At 37.4% G+C, this 25,054-nt stretch overlaps 1 protein-coding gene across 1 annotated transcript in view; it reads right to left on the bottom strand.

The window, feature by feature from the left end:
- Positions 1-25,054, bottom strand: part of caln2 (calneuron 2) — a 78,502-nt gene that overhangs the window by 42,588 nt on the left and 10,860 nt on the right. The window contains exons 2-3 of the mRNA XM_007254166.4: positions 13,773-13,894; positions 7,131-7,274 (exon numbers count right to left, since the gene is read on the bottom strand). Coding sequence (XP_007254228.3) covers positions 7,131-7,274; positions 13,773-13,887 — 259 coding nt within the window. The 5' untranslated portion in view covers positions 13,888-13,894. The remainder of the gene's footprint in view (positions 1-7,130; positions 7,275-13,772; positions 13,895-25,054) is intronic.

The following is a 25,054-nucleotide window of genomic DNA, read 5'->3' as shown; positions in this document are numbered from 1 at the left end:
GGCATGATTCACATCAAGCAATGCTTCTTAAGAACAGCAAACTCAAAACTGATGTGTGTTTTTTATAGGGCAGGGAAGATTAAACCAACACATCCAATCTCATCTTATTGATTAGACTCCAGGTTGGCTGACTCTTTTTTGTGTGTGGTATTAGTTTAATCAGACTGTGTTTGTCTATTGCCATGCCATAGATGAAAATCAGAACACATTTAATGACCAATTTATGCAGAAAGGTAAGTAATCCCAAATGGTTCACATACTTTTTCTTGAAACTGTATACACATACAAATAGCTAGAAAAAGTACATATCCTAAAGAAAATGACGAATGGTTATGCAGCTAAATAAAGGGTGGAACAAGGGATTAAAAAATGATAAACAGACGAGTGCAGATCAGAATGGCTGTGGGTTTGCAGCTTGGGGACCTGCCCTAAAGGTGTACATGAGGTTTGCTGGCTGTCAGGCAAATTGGCATTAGCCTCTAGGCATTGGCATTAGCCATGAACAAAATAATGAATGGGAGGGAATGGGAAGAACATGGGATTAAAAATGAAGTAATGGGGTGGGGAGCAGTAGCTCTCCAGCTCAGAAGGTTGTAGGACCCAAGTGCAGAGCAGCAGATCTCAAAGCAGGTAAACCCAAGAAAAAATAAAAAATAAAAATTGTAATAATAAATAATCAGTAGTATATATAAATATATATATATTTATATTATATATATATATATATATATATATATATGTATATATATTAACAGGATATATAATAATACTATATAACTATATGTATATATATATCTATATATATATATATGTATAATTTTTATAATTTAACCCCACCCTACGTGGGGATCGAACCCGGGCTGCCGTGGTCACGGCCCAATGCTCTAACCACTGCACCAGCGAGCGGATTGGGACGCGGCCGCTTTAATCACCCTTTAGAACAGCCGCTGAAAGGGGCGGAGCAACAAAAACGGGCGGAGAATAAAAACGAGCGTAAAACAAAACCCGGAAACGGGCGTAAAACAAAACAAACCCAAGAACGGGCGGACAAACACAAAATGGCGCCGAGCGCGAGTGAGGGAGAACCGAGGATCGCCTGGGAAGCGAGGCTGCCCCTTACTGCTCTACACAGCCACACCAAACTCGAAAGAAAAAGGGATAGAAGAAAATACTTTGGCGGGAGAGGCACGCCAGCGATGCTGAACAATGCTCTCTCCAAAGGGAAAGGCAGGAAACCGGCTGTTGCCATAGATAGAGCAGGGAGGAAAAGAAAGAGCCGAGGCTCGCTCAAGAAACCGGCATAGATTCGCTCTGATAGCATCAAAGATCCAGCACCGAGTGGCTGGTTGGCGTTGCTTTTAAGGTGTAGATAGCAGGTGTTGGTAATTAAATTACTGTAAATTATAACAGTTTGGTGATTGTTATAAAAAAGAAGACATTAGAATTGGGTAAGTGCAATAATTAATGTGAGACAATTATAATTATTAAGCAACAAGAGTAAAAAGAAAATGAAAAATAAAAGATTATGGGTCAAAACAACAGTGAATCTGTTCTTGGGAGCCTGTTTTGAAATATAACATCTGAAATAGTGTGTATTGATTGAGCAGAGGTACAGTGGATAGGGAGGCACGGTTGCACTCGATTCATTCTTAATGAGAAAAAAAAAAGACATTTTTGTTATAGAAACATTGATTTTTACCAATTTTTATAGGAAAACTGCGTGACCAATCAAAAATCTGTGTACAAATGTGTGCCTTTATCACACAATCAGATTGAAAAACTATAGGATCAATAGGAAGTAGAAAATAAATCAGATAAAAAATGTGCAGTTCCCAATACACAACCACAACCCATTAATTAAAATATGCATTGTTCATCACTGGTTCAAGTCCTGTTTATGTAGCTTGCCATCGGCTGCCGGAGCCCCGAGAGAGCACAATTGACCGTACTCTCTTTGGGTGGGTAGATGGTGCTCTCTCCCCCCACATCACTCCAAAGGGTGATGCCAATCAGAATAAGGCATCTGTGAGCTGATGTATCGAAAACTGAGTCGATGCGCTTTCTTCAGAGTGCACTGTGATGTTATTTGGCAATGTTACATCAGCAGCAGTTCAAAAGAGGCGGTGGCTGACTTCACATGTGCTGATGTACACCCTCCTAGTGATAGGGGGGGTCCTAATGACTGGGTTGGGTAATTGGCCGTGTAAATTGGGAGAAAATGGGAAGAAAATGGGAAATAAAATTATTAAAAATATGCATTGTTGTGTGGATGAACTTGGCAATTTTAGTGAGGACTCTGCTGAACTCTTTTAGCTTGCCAGCTATTTCTATTTCTAATTATGCATGAATAAGCAGAAAAAGACAAAAGTTGCCTTCCTGATAACTCCATGTTCGCAGTAGCTACTGTCTCAGTGCCATTAGCAGCACTGCAGTTGCTCAGGGAGCCAGTAAAAAAAAAAATGTCATTTTTAAATTTAAAAGTGAAATTGTGTACACTCTTTAGGAACTGAAGAATGGGTCCACATACAGATCTTTCAGATAGATTTTCTGTACAAGGATTACACCTACTCTAGGACTTCATAGCTCTAAAAAAAGCTGATTCCTCACTGAAAAGGAAATGTAGTCAATAATTTAGTTTAATCAATGTCTTGGAAACTGAACTTTACTCTTTAAGGTTAAACACTTTCCAACCAGCCAATCGCTTATCCTCTCAGTCCTGTACTTCCAGAGGAAGAGTCATGGCTCCAGGATGAACTTGCCTTGGGTAAGGCCTAAAGAAAAAACCCAACCTCTGACTGACAGCCGAACCTAATAAAATCAACCAGATATAACAATTTCTGCACTAGAAGGTCCTCACCAAAACCTCAGTGTAACCTCCAGTCCTCTCCCTGCCTTCACTGAATACTTATTACTTCTGCTACATCTGAATTTGACACCACGACTGCATGAGCAGAATCCAGAAACATTTACAAGAGAGAGCAGATATTTATATATTTTTAAAGATTAATATTTTAAAGACATTTTAATGGTGAAATTCTTATGATTTGGAAAGTGTATTTGAGATACACTACATTATGAATTACAGCAGACCACCACAACACAGTAAAATCAGTATAACTTTAAAGAAACATTCAATGACAGGTGAAATTAAGGCAGTGATGCAATAAATGCAGATTCCACCTCAGAACTTTCACAGGATTTACTAGCACGTCTCCTAATATCTCTGATCTAGATACAACAGAACACGGATGAGATGAGTTTCTGATGGCAGGAAGGGGATCTAAACAATATTAGCTTTTTTGTTGGTTTTACTGTGATTTAATGTGATTTTGTGTATAAAATGCACTAAAATGAAGGTTCTTAAATGATTCTTGGCTTTGGCCATATAAATAACCTAAAATTGGTGTAGAAGATATGTTTATGTATTTTCTGTGTATTAATCTCATACCTTTAGAAGTCTCAAAAGTGTTTCCCCCCGTTGGTTTGGTTTTATACAGGTGAAACAAAACACAACGGCAACAAAATAATGTCACAGCGAACTACTCTGCTTATTGGCTCATAGGCCCCGCTTAAAAGCTCTTTAGCTTCCTAGGGTGTCCCTTTTCCCATTACTTAAATGTCATAAAACATTAAACATTATAAAATTAAAATTAATTAAAAAAAAATAAAATAAAAATTATACATTTTGTTTAAATAGATATGTGAATAAATGATGATGATGATGATGATGATGATGATGATGATGATAGTTTCTATGATGATAGTAAATACAGGAAGAAGTTCCTGTGTTCCGGTAGATATTTAAGTGCAGTTTAACAAGGTGTAGCAGCAGAGATGGAATTACCTAATAGCTCTAGTAATAAATCAGGTTAAACTGCACCTGAACAGCTGTTAAGCTTTTACATGAGGAGTATATTTAATAGTTGGTTCAAATTCAGGTCGGATCACATTCTGGCCACAATCAAACGTCTCCAGAGTCTGTTTGAGATCGGACTGGGACCACCTCCTTTCACGGGTCCCGGTGCAGTCGTTTTAGTTTTTAGTCCTCACTGTTTTCACACCTGCTGAACCAAACTGCACCAAAAGTGTCTGAGAAAACGACTCTTTTAGATTTAGGATTTAAGATGTTTTTTACATCTTAATCTTTTACGCACTTCCAGTGTGTGCTAGTAATAAACAGCATATCCTGTGGTCTATTTTAGTGTCTTCCAGGCTGCTTTCTTTCTGTCCCATGTTCTAACACAGCAGCTGGGCAGTGTGCAGTGTGCCGAAACCACCATCCATCTCTGCTGTCAAGAATGATCACCTGCTTTATTGAGTGACAAGACGAATCAATGCACTTTCCATTCATGGTGTCCACATTGATCTGCCCTTGTTAAAGCCAGGAGCTCGATACACACTTTCTCAGGTCTTCCGGAGTTGACCTTGGCAAGTGCTGCTGATAATGATAATGAATGCAGCTGCAAGCAATCATGTTTAAAATGAGTGTTAACCTGTAGAATTGAACAGATACTTGTACTGAACTGTCCTCGTCCAAGGCCACAGTGTTAATAGCAGAGGTGGAAAGTAATGAATTACAAGTTATTGTAATTAAGTAGATTTTTTTAAAGTAGTTTTTGTGAGTAATTTGTAATTTTTAAAGTAGTTTTTAAAATAGGTAATTTTACTTTTACTCAAGTACATTTTGACTTGTAATTTACTTTGCTACATTGGAAAACTCCCCGTTACTAAGTAAAAAATAAAATGCTGGGGGAAAAAACAATTGTCTGAATAAAAAAAATAAAAATTGACACGGATGCTCGTGCATGGAATAACGAGGCAATAATGGCCTAATGCAATACAAAATGTGCCCCGCCAGACAGAGCTGTCAGCTTTCAAAACTTCCACATCAAACATGAGAAAGCATGTAAATAGCAGTTAAACATAGCAATTGCAAGTTAAAAAATAATAATGAACTGTAAAACTATAAAAATACAGTTTTAAGTCACTTATATTACCATAAATATTTAACAGTAAAGAAAAAAATGGATCATAGAAACCTATACCACTTTTTTTTTAATGTTTTATGGGGTGGTCTGAACAAATACTGCCTGAAAGGTCCAAATTATTATGTGGAATAATAGTTCATTAAAAAAGATTTAATTTATGATTTGTTTTTAGTTTTTTACATCAAATAATTAAAAGTAACTATGTAACTTTTACTCAAAGTACATTTTATATTGAGTACTTTTTTACTTTTACTCAAGTATATTTTTAGATGGGTATTTTTTACTTTTACTTGAGTACAATTTTAGCAAAGTAAAGGTACTTTTACTCAATTACAATTTTTCAGTACTTTTTCCACCTCTGGCTAATAGTGAGGAGACATAAGAATAAGAACAGAATAAGGCTAGATATAACAGTGGTGGTTAGATGGATGGGACATTCCAATTCTGAAGTTATGAAGTTGTGTGGGCATTTAATATTCCTCGATCCAGAATGTTGTGTTTGTTTTTATGTATGGTTGGTAATGATTGTGACTGGCAGCATCTGGCTAGTATTGTCCATGCAAACTGAAAAGGCAATCTGGTACCAGTGGTGTTCAGTTAATATAGTGGGTATCCCTTCTGCAACACCCCACCCCCACCCCCGTCCACCTACACATAGATGAATATTACAATAACTACATATTCTCTGTCTTGACTTAATTATATGAACTTAATACACAATAAGATCACAATAGACCACAACAATCAATGCTTAATTTTCCTACAAGTAGTAAAGCCATTCAACAAAGATTTAATATTTATCACTCATTTATATGCCTACAGTATGTCAGAGCAGCCAAAACATTAAGTACACACTAAAACTCACCAGTCAGACGGTCTATAATTGTGAGTTAGTTTCACATTGATGTGCATACTGAAAAAAGCTTTTTAATTAGATACGACACAATACCTGCCTTATTTGCGGTCGCAGTTCTATGATAGTTCGCTGATTTGCGACTAACCAATGCGTAGCCCCTTTATCAGAACGCTGAGAAGAGGTTAGACAGCCATGGCCCCGCCCTGTAGTGAAAATCATGAATCTGATTGGTTAGATTAATTGGTTAGATCTTACGACTATGCTAATAGCCTCATTACCACACCCTTCACAAATTCAGTAAAGGGGCACGCAGAAGCCATTTTAAAAAGCAGTTTTGATTGGTTAGCACCGCTGTCAGTCAGATATGAGTCTTATAGCAACTGAAAAACGCAGACTTATGCTTTGAATTAGTTGCTGTTTTTTTATTTTAGTTAATTCATGAAATATATGCTTACAATTTACAATTATAATTTACAATAACTATAATATATATATTTCCTTATTAAATATTATGTAATGATTTACATGCACCTGCACCTATTGTCCCCCCTTCTTTAAAGGGTTGGAAGGGCTTCACTGCACACCACTGTCAGGTACGTTGTAGCTGAACTAGTGTGTTTAAAGATTAAAAAGAAGATATTTGTTTAAATAATGTGGTTTAAAAAAATGAATTGTTGCGGCGCTCTTGCCCTTTTGGAAAGAAAAATGTATTATCTTAGCGTAATAAACAATTAGCGTAATTGTAGCATTTGGCTCAGTAATGATGTTATTATGTTAAATATCTCTAGACTTCTGAGAGGATTATATTAAACTATGTTTCAACAGTTGCATAATGGCTTTCTAATGGATTTCCAGCACATTTTGTGGGCAGACACGGTCTGGCTGCTAAAGCACGTTGTAGAACATGCAGTATGATTTAACCAAAATGTGTAAAAAGACACCCAAAAGGGTCATACTTCCTGCTATATTTGTAGCTCAGTAGTCTCAAGACTTCCGCTGAGATATTAATACGATAAATGTAGTCCGTAGCGTACTGTGAGCGAACACAGATCAGAGGGAAGTATTGGCTGAAGTGAATATACTGAATGTGTGTATTATAGCAGAGCAGGCCAGTAACAGTACTGGTACTGATAAAAGCCTCTGTGTGTGTGTGTGTGTGTGTGTGTGTGTGTGTATGTGTGTGTGTTTGTGCGAGGATAGAAAAGAGAGTGGGAGGGCCTCAGAGAAACAGAAGAGAGAGAGTTTGAAAAAGGATTAGAGAGAGAAAAAGAAAGAGAGAAATTCACCGTCCATGTCCAGCCTCTGCATAATGATGGCCAGCTCCACCTCACTGGGCATGTAGCCCAGCGAACGCATAGCCATGCCCAGCTCCTGCTTGGAGATGAAACCGTTCCCATCCCTGTCCAGCACCCGGAACGCCTCCCGGATCTCTGCATGAGAAATGAGAATATATAGAATATTTATTCCAGATCTTTAACAATATTTAACTCTAAGAAACATACTGTCACTGATAACCCATATATGTCCAAAACTGGCCAGCATGCTCATGGCAAGGAGATGAATCATGAATCGTGAGAGTTGAAGCGAGGCCAGACTACAATATTATTTTGAAATCTCAGTCCATTAGATTATGTAATAATTACATTTTTGTGACCCTGTCAAGGGAGTACGTCCCAATTGTGTTCTACTAATTACTAAAACTAATACTAACTAAAAGTGTAAAAGCTGAGTATACTCAAATATCCACTATACATACTAAGAACCATTTGTTTTTGAAAAGTATTAGAGATGAATGGACACTATTATCCCACAATGCAATGCAAAACATATACAATACCAGTCAAAAGTTTGGACAGAGCTTCTCTTATTCAATGGGCCCTATATTACCCCCTACGCATAGTGTGTCACAATGCTTGTTGCTATCTTACACCCTCTCAACAGTCTATTTTCACACCATCTGCCCCTGCTGTTAAAATAGAGTTTGAGCTTAGGAATATATTTACAGAAATGGGTGTCATAGTCTGGAAGTGAGGTGTGTTCAGGTAAGTATCCGGCGTGTTTCTATCTTGGCAGCAGGAAATACAGGTGCGCTACTGATTGCTTAAAACCCTGACAACAGTCAAAAGGCAGCCGCCCAATCCTATTTTCTCCATGCATGAGCGCTGTGCGCACTCTGCGCCCTCATCTGTACACTCTTGGTATTTTAATCTCAGTGTCTTCATGAGGGAGAGTCACCTAGAATAGTTTTCTCAGTATCTTAAAGGAGTTCCTGAAGGTGCTGAAGAATAGTTGCTGCTTTTCCTTCACGCTGTGAAGCTCCAGCTCATCCCAAATCACCTTAAATCACCATCTCAGTTCAACAGGTTTAGTTCAGGGGATTAATGTGGAGGACTAACACTTTTTTTGTGTGTCCCTTAATTTTTTAATAATAATAATAATAATAATCTACAATGTAGAAAATAAATTACATAAAGAATTTAAGAAAAACACTGAATGAATGAATGCGTGTAGTTCAAACTTATGACTGGTAGTGTATCTTACGGTATTATTTGTATGTAGTGCACAACTGGAATGCATTCTAAGTCTCAGCTTGAGACACTTTCAACCCATTCCCAACTAATGATCAGTAATTACCAATTACATGTAAAATGCCTTTAGATAGTAACACTTAATTTGCAGAATATTTGCTGGCTGTACTCGTCCTCACACAGCATACGGCTGTTAAATTTAAGTTTAGTGCAGGAAGTGTTGGGACTCATTTTTCAGCAGACTCTCTAAGTGCCACCCACAAGGCCACACACATCTCCATTTCTTTTCCTTACTTCCAGAAAGCATTACTCTTTTTTTAGGGCCTCTTAAAGAAGCCCTACGGGGTGCTTGTGCAAGTAGAGCAGCAGTGACACTGTGTGCTATGAGATGTGATTATGAGAGCACTTCCTGCTGTTAACAAAGCCCACGGGCCGCTCGCCCCGGCTCAGACGCAGCCGCAATTAGAGGCGGCCGTGAGGTGAACTCATCACCCTCTACTACTCCTCCAACTTCCCATAAGCCTCTCTGCCCAGGACTTAATGAACTGTCAATCATCGGAGAACAGTTGACCACTTTTTATTATACTTGGGTTGGGGATGTTTGAACATCTGGTGAAATTTAGTGCATTATTCAGCACCACTTTAAAATAATAGTACGCTTTTAAAGTGTATATGAATGGTCTGATGTTTCTTTAATACTGGTTCTTACTTGGGTCATAAATGTACCTGTAAAAAAAAATGTGGAAGTCATTTATAAGAGAAGAAGGGAAGACAGAATAAGATAACCAGCAGTAACCAGCAAGCTCTGAGCTTTCTATTAGATTCAATCAGGGTGGTCTCATAATATGAAACACGCAGGACCTAGTTGTCCCTTTAATTTAAGTGTTATGCATTGGAATAATCTTATTTTACAGTTAAAGTCTTTACTATAACGTGTGTTCACTCAGTGGTCGTCTTGGTAATGTCTCCAGACAGTTATCACCAGCTGTATGAATCTATTGTTTTACATTACCAAATGTGACAATAAGTCCAAGGGTAATACAAAATAGGTCAATATTCTAGAGGGCAGGCAAAAATCAGGGTAGAAAAATACAAAAACAGGGTTGGATACACGAGAGCTAACACAGGCCATGGACAAGCGCTATAGCCATATATATAGTGATCGTACCAGGTGAAATCAATAGTCAAGTGATTTGCGTCTTTGGGTTTTAGAAAAGCGCTATATAAAAATAAAGTATTATTATTATTATTTAGGTGATTCAGCTTCCTGGTTGTGCCATGCGATTATGAACGGGAGTGAAGTTAGTATGGTGCATTCTGGGTACTGTAGTACGGAGACTATCGCAGCTAGGGTTGAGTGTGGTAGAGACAGGAGTGCCTTTGGCGCCAGGCATGACACATTTTGTGGGTTTTTTCAGTGCTTTCACTGCCATTTCAGTTTCAGTAAAATGCAGAACACATTCAAGTCTTGAAAAGTCTTAAATAGTCTTGAATGAAAAATATAAACACTTCAGAATAAGTGTGACAGGTAACAGTACAGAACTCAGACAGGCGCAGATGAAAAAATCAAGACAAAGGCAAAGAGAAAACGTGTTGTAATGCTAGACGAACCGAAACAACAGTCTTAAATACCTGGCTCACCAAGTGTTAATACTCAGGCGAATTACTTCCTAAAGGCATCACTTGAACGTAGAAGCCACTGAATGGTGTTACAATGGTGAACAATAATTTTTGAAACAGTTATTAATTGACACTATTTAAAACATTATTAAACATAACTAAAATGTAATACTTCAGAATGTTGTAAATAATAATAAATTGAGACATGAGATAAAAAATGTGTAATGATTAAAAATATGTCTAGTGTCACTAGTGTCAATTAATAATTCGTTGGGACATTCTGACCAACATACTGTGTAATTAATATGTCCTTATTTTAAAGTGTTACCAATAATATTAAATATTGTGATAATTATTTTGTATCATGCAGGAGTCTTTAAATACTTTAAGAATATTTTACTGCTACTTTTTCCTGTTTGGATCTAAACTGAATTCTTCTATGTCAGAAACAAATATGATTCCAAACTTGATTGAAACTTTTGCCTGAATTGTCTCAGCATTTCTCTTGAATGCTACACCAAAACCTCTCAATTACAAGTCTGATAAAGAGCCAAAAATAGGCTAACGCTCCTGAGCATTACACTGCAGTCAGCTGAGAGAGCTGAGTATGAAACTTTTAACACTGTTATATAATACCAGCCACCTAAAATGTACTCCACAACTGCCAAAGAAACTTAACTGACCTCATTTATCAAATCTTTTGGGGCTTGTTTGGGGAATTTTCTTCAGGTTGTCAGTGTTTTAATGTCAGCTCGGTGTGCATCAGTTTTAGCTCACATATACACAATAATTTACCAGTGTTACGTCAAAACCTTTAGGGTTAAATTAACACTAATTAACTCTTAATAAAAACAAAATCTCCTTAATGTCTCTGTAGTTTTTTGTTCGTAGAAAACAATACGATCATATGGAAAATCAAAGAGACTTTAGCATTGAGTGTGTCTATGTCTCCAGCTGCTTAAATGTAACTCCTGAGATGAACAGCTCAGTAATCTTACATGTATCTCCTCTGTTTCTTATGCAAAACACCTAATGCAATGATATTACCAGTTGAATCATTATCAGTATTATCTAATTGGGTAAACACAAATCCTAGTGGCTTCCTAATTGTTATATGATGCACATTCACACATCACAAAGATAACACCTCCACATGTAACACTCTTTTTGCAGACGGATGTTTTTTGTTCTTTTCTGCATAATATGATAAAGCCCTTTCACACAGGCATTTACATATGAAGTGTAGGTTGCTTTATCTCTGTCTCCCGAGGACTGGCTTATAGGCCTTCAAATACATCTCTGAGACAAGCTTTATCCTGTGGTCTTTCCACTAGTGCCAGTTGGCTAATTTAGGACATCTGTCTTCCCTTTGTGTGCCCCTAGGCATCTCTGTGTTAAATGGCTGGGGATAGATATCAAATAAAATGAGATTTATGATTTCAAAAAGTGGAGAAAAGCAAAAGCTGTGCAAAGAAGTTTCATGCAATATCATGCAATATTCCAGTCACCCAATCCAGTGTCAGTGCTGGAAATAGCTTTACATATTCATACAGATCCTCACTGACAGTGTTTTCTCATCTGTCTTCTGATGTTTTAGGGTCTTTTTACACCAAAACTTAGGTTTGTAGGTTTGTGTGTTTGTTAGATTGTATTCTATACTGTAAATCTTGAAGAGTTAGTTTTGGTTTCACGCTGCAGTTTAGTGAGCAGACTAAAGAACTGTTATACATACATATAGATGTATAACAGTATAACAATGTATAAGATAGATAGATAGATAGATAGATAGATAGATAGATAGATAGATAGATAGATAGATAGATAGATAGATAGATAGATAGATAGATAGATCGATAGATAGATAGATCTACATGTGCTGCGTTTGCAGGGTTACTCTGGGATTCCTTTTTTTTTATTAAGGGTTAATCTACAGTTAGAGTAGATACAGGAATCACTGGTATAAATGTTTGTGTCTATTCTGCTGTAAGACTCCAGAGTCCTATTTAAACGGGACAATACTTGAGATTGCCTTAAAAACGCAGATGCTATGCCATCGCCAGCCACATCACCAGTCCTGTATCTTCTAATTAGAAGGCATACGCTATCAACACTCTACTATTTATATAGTGTATATATATTTTAACATTTTTGTTTCTGGTAACTTTTATCACTTTTAGCACTGCAATTTGACATTATTTATGTCATAATGGGTGTATATACAGTACCAGTCAAAAGCTTGGACACACCTTCTCAATAAAAAATATTTTTTTCCCCTACATTGTAAATAAATACTGAGTCACTCAAACTATGAAGATAAACACAAGGAACTATGTAGTCAATTTAAAAGTGTTAAACAAATCAAAATACTCTGTGAAGCTTTTATGTGCTCTTATCTGGGGAGCTGTTAACTTTCTGAGGTTTCTGAGGCTGGTAACTCTGATGATATTCTGTGCAACATAGGAAACTCTTGGTCTTTCTTGATCTTGATGAGAGCCAGTTTCATCATAACGTTTTTGTTGGTCCTTGCGACTGCACTTGATACTTACAAATGTATGGATTATGGATTAGAACATTACTCAAATAGGCTAATAGCAGTATACCAACTCTACCTCTTCACAACTTTACAACTGATGCTCTCAAACACAATAAAAGGATTGTTGATAGGAACACAAGCTGTTCTGAGCTGCTAATAGAGTATAAACTCTCCATTATCTTTTTAATGTTCACCTTATTCTTAAGTGAGAAAAATATTTTGGTTTAAAGGTGTAATCAGGATTATTTGTAACACTATTATTGACCTCATTTGCCAGAGCCATTTTTTAATTGGCCTGTGGACTCTGTAGACCAGGGGTCAGCAATTAAGTTCACTACATACTAGTAGCTCTCCAGCCCAGAGGGTTGTTGAACCCAGTTGCAGAACAGTTGATCACAAAGCAGGTAAACCCAAGGATAAAGAAAAAAAAACAAATAAATACACACAACGCTCCTCACGCAGGATCGAATCAGTGTCGTCAGGGTCGCAGTCCAATACAGTATTGCAGCCCAGGCTAGCGAATTGGGACATGGCTGGGAAAACGCCCTTATAAGGAGATAGGGAGCCCAAAATCAAAAAACAAGAGAAAGGGCGGAAACTAAAATCACGACAGAGAGACAAGGGAGGGATGTAAACAAAAGCTCGGCAGAGAAGAATTTTTACTTTTAATTTTTTTCATTATTGTTCATTATAATTCAAACAATCTCACAGGCCAGATGTTTCATACTTGCCGACCCCTGCTGTAGACCCCCGGCAGAATGTCAGTGACCTCTGGGGTTACACAGACACCACTTTGAGTGTACAGCACCTGTTTTATTCTGACTGTGTAAAATGGATCATCATTTCTGGTGCACAATTTCAGTTTTTATCATAGGACCATTTACTGTTGGCTGGACATTTTTAGGAAGGACTATTCTCAAACCAGCAGTAAACCACGGCCTAAAAACACCAGCAACACTACTGAGCCTGAAACACTTACACCAACGCAACACACACTAACCATGCTGCCATCACTGCTGTGCTGAGAGTGCTCCATCACAGCAATAATACAGAACACGGTCAGCAGCAGTCCTGCAGCGGTCCTGTTCCACTGATTTGTGCAGCAACAGATGACCTAAAGTCAGTAATGGTACATCAACAAAGTGCTCTTACAACTGCCCTCTCTGAAAAGGAAAAAACACACACACAAACACACACACACACACACACACACACACACACACACACACACACACACTAGCACTCACCACCCAGCTCTTCAGTGGAGATGCTGGCGAGCTGCTCCTCGCTGATTTCATCGAGCGAGTGGGTCAGGAAGTTGTCCGTGTAAAGCAACCCTGCTCTCACATGATGAAAAGGCATCTTCTCTCTAAAAAACAAACAGATAATTTCAAGGAATGGACTACAAACACCTGCCCGAGCCCCGCACAAACACAGATGCACACCCACATGCTGTGCCAAAGAACATAAGAACACAGACGGTGCCAGAGCCACGGTGCCTCATTTGAAGCTTCCAAGCCGAGTGCTGGACTTACCACCGCTTTCAGAAAAACAAAAGCAAACCACTTCAGGCCATTGACACAGTGAAGCAGTAAGCTGTCAAAAGGCATTTAAAAACAAGGTTGCTGTATTGTTTCAAAATTTCTTTTATTTTACCAAATTGAAAACCTCTGGAATATAATCAAGAGGAAGATGGATGATCACAAGCCATTAAACCAAGCTGAACTGCTTGAATTATTGCACCAGGAGTAAAGGCATAAAGTTATTCAAAAGCAGTGTGTAAGACTGGTGGAGGAAACATGTCAAGATGCATGAAAACTGTGATTAAAAAACAGGGTTATTCCACCAAATATTGATTTCTGAACTCTTAAAACTTTATGAATATGAACTTGTTTTCTTTGCATTATTTGAGTTCTAAAAGCGCTGCATCATTATTTCAGCCATTTCTCATTTTATGCAAATAAATGCTCAAAATGACAATTTTTTTTTTGGAATTTGGGAGAAATGTTGTCCATAGTTTATAGAATAAAACCTCAATGCTCATTTTATTCAACATATACCTATAAATAGCAAAATCGGAGAAACTGATTCAGAAACTGAAGTGATCTCTTAATTTGTTTGTTTGTGTATATATATATATATATATATATATATATATATATATATATATATATATATATATATATATATATATATATATATATATACACATTCCTTCTTCTTTTATTAAAATGTAAATTAAAGAATCAACCAATATTCCATCTTCAACAACTTGGAAAGGAATGGTGTGAGTGTGTGTGTCTGTGCTTGTGGAATTTATTCCATATATCAGCATAAATAAAAAGTAATCTACCTTATGAACTCAGCAGTATTAAACAACGTCACTTAATACCACTAATCACCAGTCTCTGTCAAATGAGTAAATTATAGAAGGAGGATGCATCCAAACTTGGTAATTAATCTGTGTTAAAAAAAACATCAACACACTAAAGTTTTGCTATTAATCACACACGGTCATGTCTAATTGACAGCACTAATTATAACTTTAAGCAACTCCAACTTTAACAGCAGCTCAACTAGCAGCTACATTATATAACGTTACTAACACCAGAGAAAAAATTACACCTGTAATCATACCTCAACATTTCCTACAGTCATTAGCCCAACATGAGCAAAGAAACTGGCTTTTTTGGTGATATATTTCTATTGATCCATTACTTACAAAATTTGAAACGTTTACTCCATCAATAATGTTTCAATGACCAACAGATGACTATATTTAGCCTATATTTAGATCTTTTCAAAGTAAACTGGAAGAATCTAAACAAAGGTCCCATTTACGCCTGATCACTTCATGCCTACTTAAGAATCTCTCTCAAGTGAGTCCAAAATGAATGATTGGAGCAACTGATCTAAATTATTTGTTTATAAAAGTTTAATCATGTTTATACTGAAAGTTGTACTAATTTTTTAATCTCAAAACAAGACATGACTTGTTACTAAACTGTTAAACTCCAAGTAAAAGCCTCTTAAATGTGTTCTGTCTGTATGTCCAGCAGCAGCTCATTAACCAGCTCACAGTAGCAGTGATGCTACAGACTTTACTGCCTAAAACCTATTTGCTGCAGAAAAATGGAAATTTACATAGAAAATATACATTAATTCAGCTCTGGAAAAAATTAAGAGACCACTTCAGTTTCTGAATCAGTCTCTCTGTTTTTTTTATATTTATAGGTAGATGTTTGAATAAAATGGACATTGTTGTTTTATTCTAAAAACTACGGACAACATTTCTCCTATTATATTTCAGAGGTTTTCAATTTGGTAAAATCAAGGAAAAACATCATCATTAACTGTTCTCTTATTTTTTCCAGAGCTGTATATTAGTTTTCTTACATTTTTTAGCAAAATATTTAATTCTATATTCCCAAATTTAATGAAATATCTAGTTAGTTACTATTTCAATTTGAGTTTTAGCTGTTAAGCTTCATTTTCACCTATTTATTGAGGACTCATTTTAAAAAAAAAATCTTTTTAGCTTTATCTAATTAAACAGGGGAAATGGGAGGAGAGTAGTCTCTCCATAAACCGGTTCTGAATTCAATACCAAGTGTAAATGTCATTAAAATCTAATCAGGATACAATCCAGATACTACTCAAACAATAGGAACTAATAAATAACTAATTAGCTAATGCTAACCCAAACAGCATTCCAAACGCTAGCACAGTAGCTAGCTAGCTAATCTGTCCATCTCTCTTTTACACCACCATTCATCCATCCAGTGCTTCATCTAGCTGTACTCAGCTGTACCTGAATTTCATGTATGAATTCACCAGAGGTGAATAAGAATGTTGCCTTCTTTTAAGCCTCTCCACACAAAAGCTGAATAATATTTTCAGTCAGTGAACACAGCAGGGCGTCCAACCCACCTGTATAATATCTACAGCCCATTTCAATCATTTCACCCTGTCTGGGTTTAGGTCTGCTGCCTAGCAGGCTGGACATGTTGGACAGAGGGATGAAAATCTAGTTACATTTATTATTAGAATTTTAGGACCATGATCTAATTTATGATTATTAAGAGTTTTATTAGTTTTCTATCTAAATTTTGATCTATATTGAGGTGGAAGGTGGGACAACAGAGAGTAAAACTCAGGCAGAACCCATCAGAATCTTTATTGTAGAAATGGGCAGAATTCGTAAGGGAGAACTTAACACAAATGCAGTCAAAGCTAATTAATCCAGTAAACATTTTTTTACCACAATGTACAAAATAGTAATACTACACTGTGTGGAATTTAATAAATGTCAACCACAGTATTTTGTTACAGCTACTTCACAAATGTTAGCTAGAAGTATCAGAGCACTATGTAAATTGACAGACTGACAGACTGACTGTCTGTTAGGGGTGCAACAATTAGTCGATATAATTGGCAACGTCGATTATTTAAAATTTATTGTCGACTACTCGTTAATTTGTAACAGTACCACATTACACAAAGTGCTGGGGACAGAAGCACAATGGGAGATGGGTAAATGGTTCCTTCACACATGTTACATTCATTTTAGTCCGTGCCTCCAAAAGTGCCCAAATACAACAGATTAGATATTTACTCACTAATTAATCAGTACTTTCCACATTTAAACAACGTCAAGACATTTTAATGCCTTTTTAAATGTCATGTTCAGCTCTTTCTATTGTTTTTAGATATGGAGGACAGGGCAGAAATAATAGTTGATTAACTGACTACCAAAATAATCATTAGTTGCAGCCCTACTCTCTGTGTATGAACACATTTATTGGGACATCATAGGGGAGACCAGGAGAGTTACACCATTTTATGGTTGTAACACTTTGAATTCCTCTAATTATAAATAAGCGAGAGTGATTACCCTTACTGTGAACATGCTCAGTTTGGCTAACAAAAAACAAAGAAAAAGTGTCCCATTTGAAACACCTGGAGAAAAATAGCACCAAAGAAGAGTTTTTTGGGTAAAATTTTTAACTTTTCTATTAGATGTATTGTCCTGAGATCAAATGTCAAATTTGATTGATTCATTATGCATATATAAGACATGTTACAACCTTCCCTGGCATGTGTTACAAAGGTGGGAGCATTAGAGTGACTGTGTTTAAATCAGTTTTGCAACCTGTACATATTTCATAAAACCACTTTCTATACATTGTTTCAGTAGTTGACACACTGAAATTTATACTATAGCAAACTTGCTATTATAGTGTGAATGTTTTTTAATTTATTGGAAAAAAAAATCAGTGTTAAAAAGTGTTACACCTGTCCCTGGTCTCCCCTACTGTAAATGATAATATGGCTTAGGTAGGTTCTGTAGGTAGAACTGAAAGTTAGCGTTGGTCTTATCACCAATAAATATTGGACTGTGTGTAATGTGGCACATTTGCTAAGGTTCAAAACCCCTGGTCTAGATGTTCTGTTACTATTTGTAATGCCCTCTATTACTTCTATTACTAACATCCTGTATTTTCTGTCATTATCTTTCACAGTTTACCAGTGTTGTTTGTATGTGTATATTAGCGTGTGTGTATATATGTCTGCTTTTTTGTCTCTATACAAAGGATGTGTGTGTGTGTGTGTGTGTGTATTTCAGCCAGAATTTATTTTCACGGTTACGTCTCTGGAGACTCCAGCCGAGCGTCTTCCTCCTACCCGCTTTACAGCACAGCATAAATTCACAACGCTGCTTAACAAAGCCTTCCGAGCAGCTACTGTAAAGATGCCTCACAGATGATTAGGAGACTGCCAAGCTAGCAATAAAAGCATGTGCAACAATAGAGCTTGTTTAACACACACACACATTAAACACACACACACACACACACATCAAACACACTTCTCACAGTAGCTGGCATACTGGCCAAGAAAGAGGGGAAATAAATAAAGAACAATAGCCCTGTCACTCTGATTTATTCAGCCACAGCGGAGGAGTGTTTCATTGAGTGACTCTAAACTCTTGTCTCGAATGTCGATAGTCCAGACAGAAGGCTTAAGAGATCTCTCTTACTGAGAGCGAAAGATAAATGTGAGCCTTTTCTTTGCACTGCTTTTCTTCCCTGAAAAACACAGAGTGTAAAGTCAGTTTTTCTTCATTTATTTTAAAGCTTGCAAACATAACGCTTAGACACTTTGGCGATCAAGTAAGAAAATGTAGACGTTAAAAAAAAAGAAGATTGTTCCCTGCACTATGACACTTTCTAAAAATAATTTATTTCTCTGATTGTTTCCCTTTTCTTCTCCCCAATTTGAAAAGCCAATTACCCCACCCATTAATAGCAATACTCCCAACACTGGAAGGCAGAAGATACGTAAATGTCTCCTCCAATACTGGACAGGCTCAGAGATACAGAGTTGACATTACAAGTAGAAAAAAGTATTTTGACTGACATTGTACAATAATTATTATTATTACAGGATTTTACACAAATACAACTCGAGTTATGCAGCATTATGCAGTTCTTGTGAGCACTGTCCTGGATGATTTACCAAAGCTACATAGTGCAGTAAGAAGCACTAATAATAGCAAAGAGACATGCTACTCCCTTTTACACATCAGTGGAGCATAAAACCCCAAATATTGTTGCTTTACAAGAGCTCTGTTCTGATTAACTTCAACATTGATGGACAGAAATGAACTGCCATTGGCTGAATACAACAAGACCAAAAAATATGCATCCACCCACATCTTTCACAGTTGGCAAGATATAGTACAATTTCATGAAAAGCTTCGTTTTTCTCCAGACGTACCAAATATATATTTTTTTGACTAAATAACTTCATAGTACTTGTGTGTAGAATCCATCTGGCCAGTTTTATTTGTCATTTTAAAAACAGTTTAATTTGAGAAATGCTACTTATAACTGAAGCATAAAGCATAACAGAACTTCCCTGCAGTATGAAGAAAAGGCAAATGTTGGATATATGAAGTCAGCCACCACCATTACTGAACTTCCCCTGATGAAGCATCACTAGGTAAGGCCAGTGCGCTTGGAGGAAAGCGCAGCTCCCCAGCTCTGATAAATCAGCTAACAGAAGCCTGTGATAGGTAGAGAGAGATAGAGTGCCATCTACACACCCAGAGAGAGCGAATAACCAATTGTGCTCTCTCTGACTCCGGCTGCTGATGGTCACACGACCTTAGAATATTTGCTGTACTCACAAGAATATAAATAAATAAATCTTGTTTTTGTCTTTAGTATTTAAAACCTATTTATTTATTTCTTTAGTATTTCTTTAGAACCTGAATGCAAGTCCACATTTCAGTACTTCACCCTCTCAACTACAATACTCTAATTATTAACATCAGTTTTATAGGCCCTAGAATACAATCCTGTGGGACACCACAATTGTCCCAAAAGTTCCTGCATTATGATTAATAGCTGAATAATTAGCATACAGTTCACGGGGATGCCATGTAGTCTCTGTAGTCATGTAGTGCACTAGATCATCTCTCACTTCTTTTATTGTCCACAGGCCAGTAGGCATTGCTGCATTGACCATAAACAATAATCAATCATTTTCAGAATAAAAAAGTGGGCAAGGCCCCACTGTAGACCCGGTAAGAGGTACTAAGAGGTTTTAGTTTGACCGTGGGTCGTATACGGTCTAAAAGGTTTAAAATCCATTGCTCCAAAGTTATCAACAAAAGCACATTTGTGCCCTATGATTTGTTCACACACACACAGAGACACAAAAAGCCGTCTGCTCCAAAAACGTTCCTTCAAAGCCCTTTCACATCTGAAAGAAAGGAATGTGAATCAGCTTGTGCCAATTCAGCCAGCTCCCCACATTCAATCTAAAACTAGGATGTGACGGAGAATTACTGAATAAAACTGCTTTGAAAGGCACAAGCCTCTGTGGAGCTTCTGTATACATCAAAGAACCATTAAGAGATGCTGACAGAGACTCTGCTAATTTCTGGTGATGTTCACCAAGGACACACTGTACAAATGTAATTACCATAGATATTAACAGCCCTGCAGGCATGTAATGTTAGCTTTAAGTTTGATTGATACAGAGCTCAGTCATGGCCTCTTCTGTTTCAATATGGAAACTCTTCCCCAGAAGTCCACTTATGATCTCACCCACTATGTGGGTTTCTACACTAAAATCAGTCAGAATGATCTTTCACACCATTTCAACTACTATTTTGTTGTTATCATAAAATCTCCATTGCTGGACATGCTCAGAGGTACAGAACTTACTTATTGTCTGACACTGTACAGTAATTATTATTATTACAGGATTTTACACAAATATGACTTGAGGTATGCAGCATTATGCAGTTCTTGTGAGCACTGTCCTGCATGAATTACAAAAGCTACATTGTAAACCTACAGCAAAGAGACATTATACTTCCTTATATAAATCAGTGGAGCATCAAAACGATTTTGAAGTTGTTATATCAAACCCTATCAGGATTCTCTCAGGGGTTCTGGGGTAATTCTCTCTTTTATGGGGGGTCCTCTGTGATTTTATTCCAATCAGACGTCCTCTGAGAAAATTACAGGCTGAATTATCTACTGTTTTACGCTGAACTCTTTCCCAACCTCTCGTTTATTAAAATAGCTATTTGTCCACTGCCACACACTGTAATTACACTTTGGGCGAGTGTTTCCACGGAAATCCACGTAAACCCAACAGTGAGTGGAAATGGAGGAGCTACTGAACATGAGGTCACGTGACCGAGAAAGCCAAAAAACTCACTGGTCCTCCTGTTTTTTCAATTGCAGTCTGGATGCAAGAGTTTTATCACTAAGTAGAAGTGTGAAATATTTTCCCAGCCATCCCCATGAGAAGCTAATCCCGTCCGGATAGGGCTTTAGGGGCAAAATGCAAAGATGTGTTGCTTTACATAGGCTCTGTTCTGATTGATAGGTGTATACTGCATGTCATTCTTAAAAAAAAACATAGTCCAGACTGAAACACTGCTTATAACTTCAACATTAATGGACAAAACTGAACTGCCATTGGCTAAATACAACAAAGCCAAATGTTTCACAATTGGGAAGATGTTGTATCTTTTCATGAGAAGCACTGTTTTTCTCCAGATGTATGAATGTATGAATGCTGAATAAGACCAAATTTGTTTTTATGATTTAATAACTTCATAGTACTGGTGTGCAGAATCCATCTGACCTGTAATTTTAATCAGGAAACACTGCTTATATCTTAAAGTGGCAGTCTGTATTATTTTGTTTCTAATGCATGCGGCTGGTGGAGCAATGGAGACTGCAGAAGGGGAAACTCAGGCCTTAGTAGCTCATTCACTCATAGCAAAAACAAAGTGTATAGTTGAGGTGAAGTTTCTGACTGAGGGTGCTCTCTATCTCTCTCTCTCTCTGACTGAACATAACCTGGAATCGAATTTATCTGCTCTGAAAGAAGACCGCATCACACCCGCCCAGTTTAAAATGATTCTTCCGCATGCTTGGTGCAATTACCCATTCTCACCAGAGAGGCTAAATCCCAAAACTTACAGACATCAGCTTAACAGAACTTTCCCTGCTGTAGGATAAAAAGGCAAATACAGACAATGCAAACTTAATATATGTTTTTGAAATAGGATAATTTGATGACTTCCGAACAGAACAGGGACTGGATATTCTCAAAAAAAAAATTGAAGGTGTATGGCAGGTCTGACGATTGGTGAGCTGGGACTTTCTAGTGCTGAGTAATCAGTACCCTCACCAATGACAAGGTGCATGTGGCTTTATCATGCACAAATTAAATTTGTTTATCCGAGTGAAAGCTACTGTAACTACAGACTGAAGTCTATCTAGCAAAAACTAAAGCTTACCCAACCAAGCAGAGTTAAACCTAGCTCTTTTTCATCTGTCCTCCATTAGTTCATCCAACCAGTCAGAAAAAAACAGCATTCTGTGAATTCATGTGAATTCAGTGGAGGTTTATCCAGCAGTAAAGTGAATAAGAATGTTGCACCTCCGCACAAAAGCTGAACAATATTTTCAGTGTGTGAACACAGCAGGGGGTCCAACCCACCTGTGTAATATCTACAGCCCATTTCATTTAGTATTTCTCCTGTCTGCACAGTTGTGCTCAGCTCTAACTCCACAGCAGGTTTGGAGTGTTGGATAGAGGGATGTAAATAAAGTGAAACAAAGTGTACTTTGAAATATTAGGGCCCTATTCTCAGCCAGATCTATCTAATTTTTTTTTTTATCCAATCTCTTGTAGTATTTTTAAAATGAATTTTTAAAAGACTGAGCTAAGCGCTGCTAATATGATCAGGAGATTGCCAGTTCGAATCCTGTTCATGTAGCTTGCCATCAGCTGCCGGAGCCCTGAGAGAGCACAATTGGCCTTGCTCTCTCCGGGTGGGTAGATGGCACTCTTTCCCCTCAACACATCAAAGGGTGATGCCGCTCAGCACATGGCGTCTGTGAGCTGATGTATCAGAACCGAGTCGCTGCGCTTTCCTCCGAGTGCGCTGTAATGCTACTCGGAAATGCTGCATCAGCAGCAGTTCAAAATGAGGTGGTGGCTGACTTCACATGTATTGGAGGAGGCATGTGCTAGTGATTGGGGCATCACTAGTGATAGGGGGAGTTCTAAGGAGTGGGTTGGGTAATAAGCCATGTACATTGGGAGAAAATTAACAACAAATAAAAGACTGATTGAAGGACTGAGGCACATTACGCTAAATAAAATACAATGTTAATTTTATAAAAATATGTGTAAATGTGTACATTTCTGAACTTACAATGATTTAAGTCTGTAGAACTGTGTAGAATTAAGTGCCTCATGTTTTTTTTCACCAGGATTTAAGAAGAATATCTTGTGATATAAGCCACTGGATTATAAATCAAACTGTTTATTAAAACAAAATGCAACATACAATGCTGTTCCTTTTTTTTTTTTAGCAGATTAATGACTAAGGACTTATTCTCCACCAATCAGAGATGCTTCCTATGGTTTCAAGTCACCTGACCTTAAAGCTCTACGCCTGTTAGCCCTTTGTATAAATACACCGCTCTGTTATTTAGCTGTTATTTCATGCAATAACAGTCTCTTGTGTACTGATTGACCATTGTCCTGTCGGTTGGTTTACATGTTTGTTAAAAGGATTAATGTCTGTTTGCTCCTTTACATCAATTTGCTTTTTTGTTTGTATTGTCTGGTTTTAAACTCTCTGTTCAGCTCACAATTATGTTTGTATGTCTTGCCCTTGTCTGGACTTAATAAAGCTCATTTTATAATATCTATAATATCTGAGAGTCTGGCCTGTGTCACAGCTATTCAGTAGCCTTCGGCCAAAGTAATGCACTGTTTACTATTATAGCTGTAATCAATTGTAATAACACAGTCCATGCAGTTAAATTCCCCCCTTCAGATCCATGTACTTAGTTGCAGCCAATGATTTTCACACACTTACTTATTACGTTATTGGTGTGACTTGGCATCATTATCAATATGGTGAATTCCTAGTTAAAATAAAACTGATACAAATACACTGCCTGGATAAAAAAAAATTGCCGCCTGAAAGAATGAGGTCAGCTGACTACCTAAAAATACTGAATATAGACCAGGTTGTTCCATCAATGGATTTTTTCTTCCCTGATGACACAGGCATATTCCAAGATGGCAATGCCAGGATTTATGGGGCTGGAATTGTGAAAGAGTGATTCAGGGAGTGATTCTTTCCTTTCTGTTTTCTCTATCTATCTCTTTTACATGTATGGAGATGCCCTGTTCCTGATGTTCCCAGCCTGGCTCTCCACTGCCCGCTGTGTTTTACTCCGGCTCTGCAACCCTGCACTGATTAACATTAACACACTCAGTATCTGTTTCTGTATTAGCCATAGCGCCATAGTTTGTGCCCATCACATTTTTTCATTCATAAATTAGTACCTGTTATATTAGCCATAGTTCACATTAATTCTCTGTACTGTTGTTTTGTTCTGTTATTTGTTTGTTGTTTGTTATTTGTTTGTACTGAGCGGGTCAACCCGAGTAGGATGGGTTCCTAGGACTGAGTCTTGGTTCCTTCCAAGGTTTCTTCCTCTTAAAGGGAGTTTTTTGCCACTGTGTCACCATAAAATTGGCATCTCTGTGGTGCTGCTCATAAGAGGCGTGGACCTGTTTTTCCTGTAAAGCGGCTTTGTGACAACCTTTGAGTAAAAAGCGCTATATAAATAAAATTTAATTGAAATGAAAGAACATGAATTGTACACCACAGAGTCCAGATCTAAACCTCATTGAGAATCTTTGGGATGTGCTGGAGAAGGCTTTATGGTTTGCGGTTGGTCAGACTCTACCATCATCAATGCTGCTGCAAGATCTTGGTGAAAAATTAATGCAACACTGGATTGAAAGAAATCTTGTGACATTGCAGAAGCTTATCGAAACAATGCCACGAAACAATGTATCGAAACATGTATCACACTGCTCTCTTAAAACCTTTAAACTCATGCAGAGATTATTCATTTCAGAACCTGGATCCTTAAAGAAAAAAAAAACCTCTGTGCAAGATGCA

This window comes from Astyanax mexicanus, chromosome 17 (assembly GCF_023375975.1).
Source record: "Astyanax mexicanus isolate ESR-SI-001 chromosome 17, AstMex3_surface, whole genome shotgun sequence".
NCBI classification, from domain to species: Eukaryota; Metazoa; Chordata; class Actinopteri; order Characiformes; family Acestrorhamphidae; genus Astyanax; species Astyanax mexicanus.
Note: the sequence above shows the minus strand (reverse complement) of the source record. Positions and strands in the feature narration are given on the sequence as shown.